At 39.6% G+C, this 13,037-nt stretch overlaps 2 protein-coding genes across 2 annotated transcripts in view; one reads left to right on the top strand and one right to left on the bottom strand.

Moving 5' to 3' along the window:
• The window catches only part of LOC120552705 (polycystic kidney disease 1 like 1), a 36,276-nt gene that overhangs the window by 2,984 nt on the left and 20,255 nt on the right, over positions 1 to 13,037 (bottom strand). The window contains 19 exon segments of the mRNA XM_039790929.1: positions 354 to 458; positions 739 to 967; positions 1,120 to 1,292; positions 1,853 to 1,921; positions 2,141 to 2,249; positions 2,334 to 2,444; positions 2,530 to 2,648; positions 2,735 to 2,920; positions 3,089 to 3,173; positions 3,339 to 3,823; positions 3,906 to 4,000; positions 4,266 to 4,452; positions 4,547 to 4,720; positions 4,817 to 4,945; positions 5,045 to 5,144; positions 5,295 to 5,401; positions 11,195 to 11,402; positions 11,777 to 11,860; positions 12,025 to 12,223. Of these exon segments, the coding sequence (XP_039646863.1) occupies positions 354 to 458; positions 739 to 967; positions 1,120 to 1,292; positions 1,853 to 1,921; positions 2,141 to 2,249; positions 2,334 to 2,444; positions 2,530 to 2,648; positions 2,735 to 2,920; positions 3,089 to 3,173; positions 3,339 to 3,823; positions 3,906 to 4,000; positions 4,266 to 4,452; positions 4,547 to 4,720; positions 4,817 to 4,945; positions 5,045 to 5,144; positions 5,295 to 5,401; positions 11,195 to 11,402; positions 11,777 to 11,860; positions 12,025 to 12,223 (2,954 nt within the window).
• On the top strand, positions 5,756 to 11,067 carry LOC120552061. Its single transcript, XM_039789721.1, has 9 exons — positions 5,756 to 6,069; positions 6,182 to 6,223; positions 7,137 to 7,199; positions 7,564 to 7,626; positions 8,108 to 8,164; positions 9,157 to 9,198; positions 9,376 to 9,438; positions 9,856 to 9,984; positions 10,742 to 11,067. The coding sequence occupies exons 1-9, from the start codon at positions 5,769 to 5,771 to the stop codon at positions 11,023 to 11,025; spliced, it is 1,044 nt and encodes a 347-aa protein (XP_039645655.1). The 5' UTR covers positions 5,756 to 5,768; the 3' UTR covers positions 11,026 to 11,067.

Genomic DNA, 13,037 nt, shown 5'->3' with positions numbered 1-13,037 from the left:
TGCAAAACACACACAGAGAGAGAGGAAGTAAGGTATATTTCTACAGCAGTAACGGCATTATCATCAGGTACATTTCATGATTCTCTGCAGTTAAAACCATGCTGTGTGTTTTGACCTCCAAACTTCACAGGTATGTTAGTCTAAGAGCTACTGGTTACTTTAACCTTTCAGTGAGGGCCTTGTGATCTTGTTTGCATTGGTGTGTGGCCGAGTGTGTGTGTGCGCCTGAGCCTGTTTCCATGTGTCTAATGTATCTTCAAACTGAGTGCATGCAAGTCTTTTTTCTTTTTTGAATTATGTTGGTATTAATATTTTTGCCTGTGTGTGTGTTTCTGTATATGTGATAGACTCACTTCCAGCCAGTTGCAGGGTGTCCTCAAGTATCCTGTCAGCCCTTGCTGCCCTATAGCGTACACTTGACCCCAGAGTTGAAGCAGAGACAAAAGAAGGAAGAGGAGCTGAAGGGGAGAAAGAAAAAAACGAAGTAACCTTAGGGCTTTTGACAAAAACTGACAAATAATCTCATGAGATGTTGCATGTACAAAATGTACAGTGTTAGTGCAGAGTTAGAGTGTTATTAAGTCCAATTTGTTTTTCCTTTTAAAAATCAACTCAGTCATTAGTATTTCGTTGAGTAAATCAATGTGTGTAGATTTAGCTTCTTCAGCTGTTGAGTAGCTTTATGATGGTGTTGAAGGCTAATTGTTTTTACAGATAAAAGGTAATGTAGCTTTTTACCTGGCACAACATGACAACATAGTCCCTTACAGTAGGAGTGTGATACACCCTAACTGACTGGACTTTGGCAGAGGGCAGCAGGACACCGGTGGGGCTCTGCTCAGCGAGCATGGTCACACTGGTGAACAGGTTGGGCGCAGGGCTGAACAAGGTGAAGTGGATGGCCACCGTCTGTCTGCCCAGCCAGCCCGCTGCATGCAGGAGCTTTAGTCTGGACGCTGCGCCAGACCTGCAGAAGAGCAACGCACAACTGAATGATGATTGGTGACAATATTACAGACTTTAGAGTTGATACCGCAGGAAATCATTTTAGCAGAGATCACATTTGGAAAAACTCAAATAACGACCATTTCCACTATGTGTTCCACTATATGTTCTCACTTCATGTGGCCCAAGCCAAGTGTAGCACTTGGTCCAAAGTAGCAGCCTAGGTGACCACATGTCCTTGGAGGCGTTGCAATAGGAACTAAGTCTTTAGATTGTGGGTGAGTGGATGTTCTGCTGCCAGACATGAACAAGCGAAGACATTCTGGCACAGGAGTCCCACTAGAGACCTGAGCAGTCAAACACAGTGCAGACAGTCAGAATACACACAAGTCAGAACAAAAGCATACATCAAGGTAACACTTGAAGTAACTGTGACACAATGGTAGCTTTTATAAACAATACAACAATAATTAATTAATCTGTCTGATACTCAAATGCATCACTGGACTACCACAGTATATGTGGCCTGGGCCCATGTATGTCAAACAGCGCTCTCTACAGGGGGAGTTAGAGCAAAACACAGCAGTCTACTGATGTCTTAAGTGAGAATACCATGTGATTGATTATTTGCTTTGAAGAAAATCAAAGTAGTACACTGGATAATTTTTAGAAAGATGTGGTTGTTTTGCTGTTATTTCGCAACACAGAGAATATTATTATTGTTGTTATTATGAAAAACCACTACCAATTTCATTGTGTACAAAATCTTAATTGTTTCCTCTTCAAGCACATTTTGGTCAATCTACCATTTACCATTTTCCCAGTAACTAATGATGCCACATATTTGTATGAGTGAATTTAGTCTAAATAGGTGGTGGAATACTGCATGTCTCATTTTGTTACTTACCTTGCCCTGAACTGAGCTGGACACCTCTGTCTTCCACAGGATTGGATCTCCAATCAAAATGTGTGACTGCTGGTGAAGATGTTTGTTTGGTTTCATAATGATGAAATATAAAATCTGATATTTCCTTCACAAGGACATTTCTTCGAGTGGGTTATAGAGACTTTCATACATTGCCAAGGTAAATTCTTTTCATATTTCACTAAATGACATTGGATGAATGAATCCTTTTCATTGTATTTTAGAATATTTCATGGAGTGATGCATCACTGCAGAGCTTGTGTAGCTTACCTCAGTTGCGACTGATGAATTCTTGTACAGTAAATTAAGAAGACCGGTCTGTGCCCACTTCCACCAGTGTTCATGCTTTTGTATGGACATAAATGCATTATCATGGCCCCTGTTGAAAGATAAAAAAAAAAAATATTTGGAGTGTGTCAAAGAGCAATTGGGACAAAGAGATAGATGTGTATGCACACAATACCTTATAAACTGTTTTCTGACAGCTTTATTGAGGTGGTAATGGTCAGTGAATGAGCTGCCATGATTTATACACAGCATCAGGATGAGCATGGAGCCATAGACAGACAAATCCCTGGATGAAAAGAGGAAGATATAATTCCTTATACAGCTTTAAAGCAGGCACACACACACACACACACACACACACACACGCACACCTGAGAGTGTTATGGATAAGTGTCTCTCTTCTTTTCTTTCTGCGGGTTTTCCTCAGCTCTGCTGGAGTCGGCGGCCGCACAAAACGGAGGTACCGGGCACGCTGACGAGCTCCAAGCAGCTGTCAATCACAGATAATTGACTCTATGTTTTAACAGAAAAAAATAGGTGAGAACACAATAAAATATAATAGAGTCGGGCTATCACCTTTTCAAGGTATGAGCATCTTTCCTGAGGAAAGGCAGATGTCCCAAACTGCTCTTCTGTCGGCTTAGCACCATGGTGGCTCTGCAGTTTTGACGTCTCTATCTCAAACTCTCTTATACTGAAGAAAGTATGAAAGTCTGATCTTTTCCTGTACCAAAAGGAAACAGTCACCGCCATTGTAATTATCTGGAAAAGAAAAATAACATGCTTTTTTATGTAAAGTGCAAAGCGTAGTTGTAGTGTAGTGTACTTAGGAGTAAATTTCATTTATTTTCTAGGTAAATGTCATTCCGGATTTTGAAATATATGTTTATTTATTGTAATATAGTTTACAAAAGGCTGGTATTAGTTTACCACAGCTGGCTGGATGAGGAAGATGCAAAACATCAGGGAGAAAAAGAGAGAGTGTATCCATAGCAGAGCCTCGCTGCTGCTGAAACTGACACATGAAAACACACACATATACATAGTTTTTACTGTGAGATACAGATATAACACAAGATATGTTTCCAAAAGTCAGTGTTAAAAATAGATAAAGCATAATCCACACCACAATTCATACATCTTCACAATCATCCATGTAATACCATCACATGTCTACTACCTCATTCCCAGCACTGCAGAAAGCAGCAGACTGGAGACAGACAACAGCAGACACAACGACCAGGCCAGATAGTGACACCACAGAGACACTGGTCTGAATCCTCTCCCTTTCAGCATGGCGATGAGGTAATATATGCTGTGACCAGCAGCCTGGTGATGGCCGTCTTCCTCAAAGCTGCAGTCTAAAGAACACTTTCCTTGAAGATCTTTCTCCTTCTGAATAGCCTGACCTCCATCCCTCGTACCGGACAAAGGAGCACTCTGGGTTCCATGAAACCGGCTGCTTTCACTTATAAGATCAAACTCTTTTCCCTGAGGTGCTTCATCAACATTGTTCCCCTCAGTAATCAGCAACACGTTTTTAAGCGTCGGTCCCATGTTGTTCTCAACTGCTAGAGCTTCCTCCTTTCTTATGATCACATCAGGTTCTTTATCTGTGTTTTTATTCTCCAGAATCGTAGAGGACACTGACAGCAGGTCTGTGCCCTACAAACAAAAGAAGTACAGTCAGATAGGGATGAAAAATGTTGTGGGAACAACTATGATATTGAGAAAGAGCGAGTGTAACCTGGTTTTTCTTCCTCCAGGCTTCCTGTGCCCACTGCTGGAGACTGTTCCAAGAGAGATGGGGCTCAAATATACTGCCATTCACTGAAAGGGCATCTGTGAGGAGACAAAACAACAATGAAATAAGGAGAAATAGAAAGGGAGGCGAGCAGACAGGAAGAAGAAAAATGCAAAATTCAGATTAAAAAAAATCAAATAGCCCACTGGTAATTTGTCAAACTGTTACAAACTTATAGAAGATATTCAGTGTTGAACTTAAAGGTGGGGTGCAATGTAACGATTGAATGTAACAAACCATTATTTCCATGTAAAAGTCCTGCACCCTAGCGTTAATCTCCCTCTATTTAAGTATAAATCTCACCTTCAAAAAAGTCCTTTTCAGTCTTTCTGCCCTTCGCGTGTTGGACTCCTGACCCCGTCAGCCTGACCTCACGCAGTCGGAACAGGAAGGATATAACTGCTGCTGCTGGCAATGCTGCCACCACACTTAATAGTCCTGTTGTCACAGAAACAGCTGATACATCTATAATGCCCAAGTCCAATAGTAACTGCAAACAAGGGATAAGGAACAACAGCATTATGGGTAACATTTTGGAACTCTTGTACCCTGAATCTCAAACATTAAAGGTTTGATTAACCTACCGGATTATTCATTTGTGATATGATTACTGTGTTGACACATGCGTATCCCAGCAGTAGCAGCAGGCTCACGCCAAGTCTTTGAGTGCGTGTGAACGAGTTAGGGCAGGGGCAGCTGTACACAGACAACCAGACGTGGTGGTCGGCCAAGTAGTCGGATAGCTTGAGACACAACATCTGCAAGCATACAGGCGCAGACCCAGGGTCACATGGGATAAGAGATTAAAAGATGTTTTTTATCCAAATGTTCATATGTGTATGTGAGCGTTCTACCTTAGCAAAGCCTATTCCCTTAGTGCAAACTTGCAGCGTTCTCTCCACCCGGCCATCACCTTTGTTCACAGCCAACCAGCACCGAGCAACAAAGAGCCAAGCACGTCCCTTCACATGCCCTCTGCTCACCTGTATTAAAAGTAGACAAAAAAAACATCTTGATGGTCAAATTAAAAATCCATGCACAGAAGACATAACATTCACAAACACTTAATAGGTGGATCTTACCTCGGATACCTCCACTTGTTTGAGGTACCAGTTCGGGGAGGGTCCAGAGTTGTCATGCCAGATGTGAACCCCCCACACTGGGCCCAGGCTGTCTGCGGCACTGTGGCGTCACAGACCGAGAATACATCAAAGTAAACTTAAAGCTACTAAGTATGATTGTATTGTGTATTGAGTTTAGGCAAACTAAAAAGAATGAACACATTGTCTTTTGTCTTGTTGTAGGTACAATTTGGAGCTATTTGGATTTTACCTGAATATAAAGGTATCTTTAGAGTTCCTCCTGAACAGAGTAGATCCTGGGACTTGTAGTTCTCTTGTGTGCGAGAGCCCATCATCACCATGCAGCACCATGTAAACCTGGTCAACATGTAGAGAAGGTTTCCCAGACACATTAGTTCTGGATTTAACTGGCTTTTAATAAGGATAACTTAGTTGAATCCAAGTCTGGGAAATCAACCGACACACACTTGGAAAAAGATTGAACAGTGCAGTTTACTCATTAATGTTATGTTGAAAAAATCCATTAGAAATGTTATGTGAAGAACATCATTCAAATGAGTTTAGTGTTCAAGGATGTTTGGAGGTATTTTTAAATTTGCTATCAAAGACACCTGTTTGATTCTCATACACCTCTTCAGTGACCTGTTTTTCGCGTATATAAAGACGGGAATTAAGAGATATGTGTCAGACTGCATTTTGCTGTCCAAACAGGTGATATTTCAGAATGAGGAGTACTGCAGTTTTTCTGGCGTTGCTGCTCTGTCTGCACAGGGCGTGGGCTCAGGGGGAGAGTGGAGGGGAGACAGGGAACCATATCACTGAGACAGAGGAGGAAAACAGGAAGAAAGAGGTTCAGTTTGAGATACAGGATGCCAAAGCAACCCATGATCAGAGCAGCAGCCAGACCAACATCAGCCCTGACATCTGGGCTGAGCTGAAGGAGCTGAGAGACATGGCCATCGAACAAATGGTGGATCTCAGGAACAGCAAGAGCAAGATAGAGAAGCTGGAGCAAGAGAGTACAGGTGACACACATCATAAAACATACGATTGTCAGTCACATTGTGCTGCAGATTCATGCAATGTTAATTAATGGCATTAATTACTTCCAGGACTAATTTATTAATTCAAACCCAGCCACACAGGTCAGACTGGCAGCCAGTGAAAGCAAGAATGCAGGTAAATATTTACATTTGTTTACTATCCCTATTTGGTCAGCGCCAGATTAAAATGTCACTACATATAAGGTTTATAGTGTGTATCTACTGAGATTAAGATCTAATATTCAAATTAAACATTTTGGTGAAAACCTACCATAAACCTACTTTGCAATAAAAATGTTGAATGTATTCACAGTTTTAGAGGTCAGAATGAGCTCCAGTGTAAACACGGTGGAGGAACTCAGGAAAGAGAATGCAGGTAAGCTACATTAACTATAACTATTAAGTCTAAATGTCTTAGCAGTGAGAAGAGAACTGGTAAACTGATGAGCATATTTAAAGCTGCAGAATGCTGTTACTGATTCTACTGGAATGGCTGGCTATCAGCATCCAAATGACTGCATTGTCACTAAGCTGTATGGTTGAATACTAATATGTCAATGAGGATATATGTATACAATTTTTGGGGGAGGGGGAGAGTGAAGGGGAGACAGGGAACCATATCACTGAGACAGAGGGGGGAAACAGGAAGATAGAGGTTCAGTTTGAGAGACAGAATGCCAAAGCAACCCATGATCAGAGCAGCAGCCAGACCAACATCAGCCCTGACATCTGGGCTGAGCTGAAGGAGTTGAGAGACATGGCCATCGAACAAATGGTGGAGCTCAGGAACAGCAAGAGTAAGATAGAGAAGCTGGAGCAAGAGAGTACAGGTGACACAAATTATAAAACACACTGACTAAAATCAGTGCTGCATAGACTCATGTAGTGTTTTTAAATTATAAAAAACAAATCGCAGGAGTATGTTATTGCTTCAATTACATCTCAACCATCACAACTGTATACCATTCAGGCCAGATTGACAGTCAGTGAAAGCCAGAATGCAGACATTTTAAACCTATTTCAATAGTAACATTAATATCGCTTCGCAGTTTTGAAGGCCAGAATGAGCTCCAGTGAAAACCAGGTGAAGGAACTCAAGAGAGAGAATGCAGGTAAGTTACAAAAATAAAAAAAGTAAATAGAGTCACAGTGTATTCTATGCTAGCAATGATATTATATTGAGATTTACATTAATGTAAGATTTTTAATTAAACTTTTGGTGAAAAGATGATCTAAAGCTCCAGTTTTGTGGTTCATATCCTCAGTTGAATATTCTCTATCTATTTAGCATCTGGCTGTTGATCAAGTATTAACTTACTTTTTTATTTATTTTGCCCTCTATTGCAGATCTTCTAGCCAGAGTAACAGCAAGTGAAAATAAGAACACAGGTAAGATTAAAAAAGTTATCGACAAAAAAAGGGGAAACTGATGATCATAATTCTATTTTACAAGAAAAATGTTAAATGTGTTCACAGTACTGGAAGCCAGAATGAGCTCCAGTGAAAATGAGGTGGAGGAGCTCAAGAGAGAGAATGCAGGTAAGTTACAAAAATCAAGAAAAAGTAAATAGAGTCACAGTGTATTCTATGCTAGCAATGAGATTATATTGAGATTTACATTAAAGTAAGATTTATGATTAACATTTTGGTGAAAAGATGATCTAAAGCTCCAGCTTCCAACAGGTGACACACATTATAAAACATATGATTGTCAGTCACATAGTGCTGCAGATTCATTCAATGTTAATTAATGGCATTAATTACTTCCAGGACTAATTTTTTAATTCAAACCCAGCCACACAGGTCAGACTGGCAGCCAGTGAAAGCAAGAATGCAGGTAAATATTTACATTTGTTTACTATCCCTATTTGGTCAGCGCCAGATTAAAATGTAACTACACATAAGGTTTACAGTGTGTATCTAATGAGATTAAGATCTAAGATTAAAATTAAACATTTTGGTGAAAACCTACCATAAACCTACTTTGCAATAAAAATGTTGAATGTATTCACAGTTTTAGAGGCCAGAATGAGCTCAAGTGAAAATGAGGTGGATGAACTCAGGAAAGAGAATGCAGGTAAGCTACATTAACTATAACTATTAAGTCTAAATGTCTTAGCAGTGAGAATGGAACTGGTAAACTGATGAGCATATTTAAAGCTGCAGAATGCTGTTACTGATTCTACTGGAATGGCTGGCTATCAGCATCCAAATGACTGCATTGTCACTAAGCTGTATGGTTGAATATTAATATGTCAATGAGGATATATGTATACAATTGTTGGGGGAGGGGAGAGTGGAGGGGAGACATGGAACCATATCACTGAGACAGAGGGGGGAAACAGGAAGATAGAGGTTCAGTTTGAGAGACAGAATGCCAAAGCAACCAATGATCAGAGCAGCAGCCAGACCAACATCAGCCCTGACATCTGGGCTGAGCTGAAGGAGCTGAGAGACATGGCCATCGAACAAATGGTGGAGCTCAGGAACAGCAAGAGTAAGATAGAGAAGCTGGAGCAAGAGAGTACAGGTGACACAAATTATAAAACACACTGACTAATATCAGTGCTGCATAGACTCATGTAGTGTTTTTATATTACAAAAAAAAAAATCACAGGAGTATGTTATTGCTTCAATTACATCTCAACCATTACAACTGTATACCATTCAGGCCAGATTGACAGTCAGTGAAAGCCAGAATGCAGACATTTTAAACCTATTTCAATAGTAACATTAATATTGCTTCGCAGTTTTGAAGGGCAGAATGAGCTCCAGTGAAAATGAGGTGGAGGAACTCAAGAGAGAGAATGCAGGTAAGTTACACAAATCAAGAAAAAGTAAATAGAGTCACATATTCTATGATAGCAATGAGATTATATTGGGATTTACATTAAAGTAAGATTTATAATTAACCTTTTGGTGAAAAGATGATCTAAAGCTCCAGCAAGAGAGTACAGGTGACACACATCATAAAACATACGATTGTCAGTAACATAGTGCTGCAGATTCATGCAATGTTAATTAATGGCATTAATTACTTCCAGGACTAATTTATTAATTCAAACCCAGCCACACAGGTCAGACTGGCAGCCAGTGAAAGCAAGAATGCAGGTAAATATTTACATTTGTTTACTATCCCTATTTGGTCAGCGCCAGATTAAAATGTAACAACACATAAGGTTTACAGTGTGTATCTAATGAGATTAAGATCTAAGATTCAAATTAAACATTTTGGTGAAAACCTACCATAAACCTACTTTGTAATAAAAATGTTGAATGTATTCACAGTTTTAGAAGCCAGAATGAGCTCCATTGAAAATGAGGTGGATGAACTCAGGAAAGAGAATGCAGGTAAGCTACATTAACTATAACTATTAAGTCTAAATGTCTTAGCAGTGAGAATGGAACTGGTAAACTGATGAGCATATTTAAAGCTGCAGAATGCTGTCACTGATTCTACTGGAATGGCTTCGCTATCAGCATCCAAATGACTGCATTGTGACTAAGCTATATGGTTGAATATAATTATGTCAATGAGGATATATGTATACAGTTTTTTATTAAACAAAAGATGTAAACATCAAAATATCATATGTTAGCAGTGAGAATGGAATATATATAGAGGAGCTAACGCAGTGACAAAATGTACGACTGCGGTTATCAAATTAGGCACAAATTATGTTATACTACTGGAATTCAAAGCCTGTTAAATTTTTTTATAGACTGTACATCAGTGAAGTTTTCTCTGCATCTTCTACATTCACACAGAGCGTCCAAAGGTGGCATTCACAGTTGGTCTTACTGATGCGGGAACAGTTGGACCCTTCAATACTGATACTACACTTAAGTTCAGTAAAGTCTTCACCAATATCGGCCAGGCCTACAACCCAACTACAGGTATTCACTTGTTTTACCTACTTGAATGTTATTTTTACTAAATTATGTACTTATAATAATGTTGTTTGACTTTGTTTGTACCAATTTTTTGTTAAATTGTTATAGTGTTTGTCCTCTTTTTATACAATAAAAATTGCTCAAAATAGAAAAATATCCTGGCTTATATTGAGAGATATGTTACAGTTTATGAGCTTTAATCCATTTCTCTGTGGAATGCTCCAAAATTGGACTGGTATTTGTGCTTGGTACACTTTTATGTGACAATGCCTCTATTGGTATCTGTGTCTATGCAAGTGTATTACCATTTATAATATTCCAATGTTAAGCCAACTTTGTCATTTAAAATTATATTCTATACAGTTCTAAATTTGCTAATGCCAGTCTTCCTTAAAGTCCCATGGCATGAAAATTTCACTTTATGAGGTTTTTTAACATTAATATGCGTTCCCCCAGCCTGCCTATGGTCCCCCAGTGGCTAGAAATGGTGATAGGTGTAAACCGAGCCCTGGGTATCCTGCTCTGCCTTTGAGAAAATGAAAACTCAGATGGGCCGATCTGGAATCTTATAGGTTACCTCCCCTTTCTCTGCTTTGCCTGCCCAGAGAATTTGGCCCACCCATGAGAGAGAGACATCATGGCTTTCAAATGAGCAAAGTGGCAGTTGGTCAAGGCCACACCCCCACCCTCCACCTTGCTGTCCCCTCTAAAGGGGCTAAAGACAGTTCTGATGCCTCACTGAATTTCTTCTTTGTTGCAGGTATCTTCACAGCCCCAGTCAGAGGAGCCTACTACTTCAGATTAAATGGGTGGGGAGTACAGACTTCAACTTATATCAGATTTACACTGTATCACAATAACAAGCTAATTACTAGGTGTTACGATGCAAATGATACCGTTGGTTATATCTCTGTGTCTAATGCATTTGTTCTTCAACTGGAAAAGGGAGATGTGGTCTACATGGTTCTCAACTCAGGCTACCATATTTTCGATGATTCATTCAATCGTACCACTTTTAGTGGATTTTTACTTTTTGCTGTGTGAAGTTAGCTGCAAAAAACCAGTCAATTTCTTCAACTTTCAAAATCACACTATTATATTATAAATATAATTTATAATATAATTAAATCAAGACAACAGTTGTATGTGTGTTATTTTGTCACATCGGTTTGAACATGATTCATCAAAATATGACAAAAAAAAAAAACCTTACTTTTGCACTCATACAAGCTGCAGAGCAGAGACCAGTGTGGATTGTAACAGCATAGAGATATGGGTCACACGGAGAGTTGTCAGAAAGGTAGTGGACTCTCTGATTCACCTCAGAGACGACATCAGCTCGCTTACACACCACCAACCCTGGGATGTACAGGCACACACACAGCACCAGCACACCCAGCACTGTCAGATCACCAGACACGCTGAGGAGACAGAGAGGGAGAGAGGAGCCACTGGTGGATGTTATACTCAAAAAAATGAAACAAAAATGAACAGAGTGACTGCGTGAGACCATAGACTGCTAATAATATACAGTCTATGCGTGAGACAAATGTCTGCTTCCCAGTCAGTTCATAGCAGCAGAAAAATAATCTACAAGAAAAAAAAACAACGAAAGCAACGTTTCTCTCTGTTTACTTTGGATTTTTTAACATTTCAAAACTGATCACCAAATGATTTTTCTACAGTACTACTACTCCAAAGTCCACAATCTAAATTACTGCTGCAGTTTAGGTAGCAGAGAGATTTTTTTTCTCTGGTTAAATACATCATCCAAGTTTAAGGAGAATGAGGTCACCTTAGGAACGGGTCCAGATCGGTAGTGTCATGGCTGCTCTGGATCTGCTGCTGCACCACAGTCAGTGGCCTCAACTGGTGACAACTAAAGACAAACAGCAAACAACACACCAAAAAGCTAGAAGTGATTATTTATATGAACCATGTACAGTATATAGTATACTATGCACAAGTATTTCTAGCATGTGTGTGTTTCCCTCTGTGAAGGTCTCATGTTCCCATGCCCATACACACTAATCGATGCCTGACCTGCAGTTGACTGCAGTAGTTGTGTCTGCTTGCTGTGTCCTGCAGCCGTGGTGAGTCCAGGCCCCCTGGTGGCCGTCCCAGGACAAACACAGGCTGCTCTCCACTGTCAGACTGTAGCTGACCTGTTCACTAAGGGGCTTGTGCCAAGGTCCTTTCCCAAAATCAGCATTCAGCAGGGCCAGGTGACCAAGCCCTGCAGCTAGAAATTTTTAGGATTTTGGAAATCCAGTTTTTTAAACAACCACAGAAAGTACATGATACATTTATAAACAAGTAAATATTGGATTGAGGGATAGATAGAGTACTTTATTAATACCAGCGGGAAATTGCACAGTTGTATTCTAAGAAACTTATTGATCATCCTCTTCCTTTTAAAAACACACAGTTAATAGGCTTTTAACATTTTCATTACTACCATGAAAATGTCAAATGGGGGGGGGGTTGACTACACAAGACAGTAAGCATGATCAGTTTGTGTAAAAGCAAAGAGTCTGTTACCTTATTTGACAGAAATCGATGCATTTTCCTGTTATTTCTGATAATTTGATAAACAAAAATGTATATAATGCTTGACTAAATAAAACCCCAACTATCAAAACTGGTTTAAAAAATAACATTTATTTATAGTATTTAAATAAATCCCCAGGAGAGTCTTTGCTCTTAAACACATTTAGAGAGGATTTAAATTGCTATTATTTATTCTCAATTATTTATCATTTTGGTGCTGGGGATTTTCCTTTGGGGCTGGCTATAATCTCTTTGGGGGCTGCCAAAAATTCCTCTATGCAGTAAAAAACCCTGCACTAATGATCACTCTCATGTGATAAGAACACAGAGTTCTATGTTGTCAAATTAGGATTGTTAGCATTACACATTATGTTTAAAAACTTAGAACCGAGGTTGCATTTTAGTGGATAATTCATTTTAACTCTATAGAATGATGAGTAATTTGACAGTTTGAAAGACCAGATGGGAGGGGGAGGAAAAGAGCAAAACATGGATAGATAGAACCC

Source organism: Perca fluviatilis, chromosome 22, assembly GCF_010015445.1.
Source record: "Perca fluviatilis chromosome 22, GENO_Pfluv_1.0, whole genome shotgun sequence".
Taxonomy (NCBI): domain Eukaryota; kingdom Metazoa; phylum Chordata; class Actinopteri; order Perciformes; family Percidae; genus Perca; species Perca fluviatilis.
Note: the sequence above shows the minus strand (reverse complement) of the source record. Positions and strands in the feature narration are given on the sequence as shown.

Excerpts from the sequence above, each read along its gene's own strand:
- LOC120552061 (XM_039789721.1), top strand. The coding sequence starts at position 5,769 with ATGAGGAGTACTGCAGTTTTTCTGGCGTTGCTGCTCTGTCTGCACAGG. Across the intron at positions 6,070-6,181 it reads GCTGGAGCAAGAGAGTACAG|CCACACAGGTCAGACTGGCA; the intron begins GTGACACACATC and ends ATTCAAACCCAG. Across the intron at positions 7,627-8,107 it reads GCTCAAGAGAGAGAATGCAG|AGGCCAGAATGAGCTCAAGT; the intron begins GTAAGTTACAAA and ends TCACAGTTTTAG.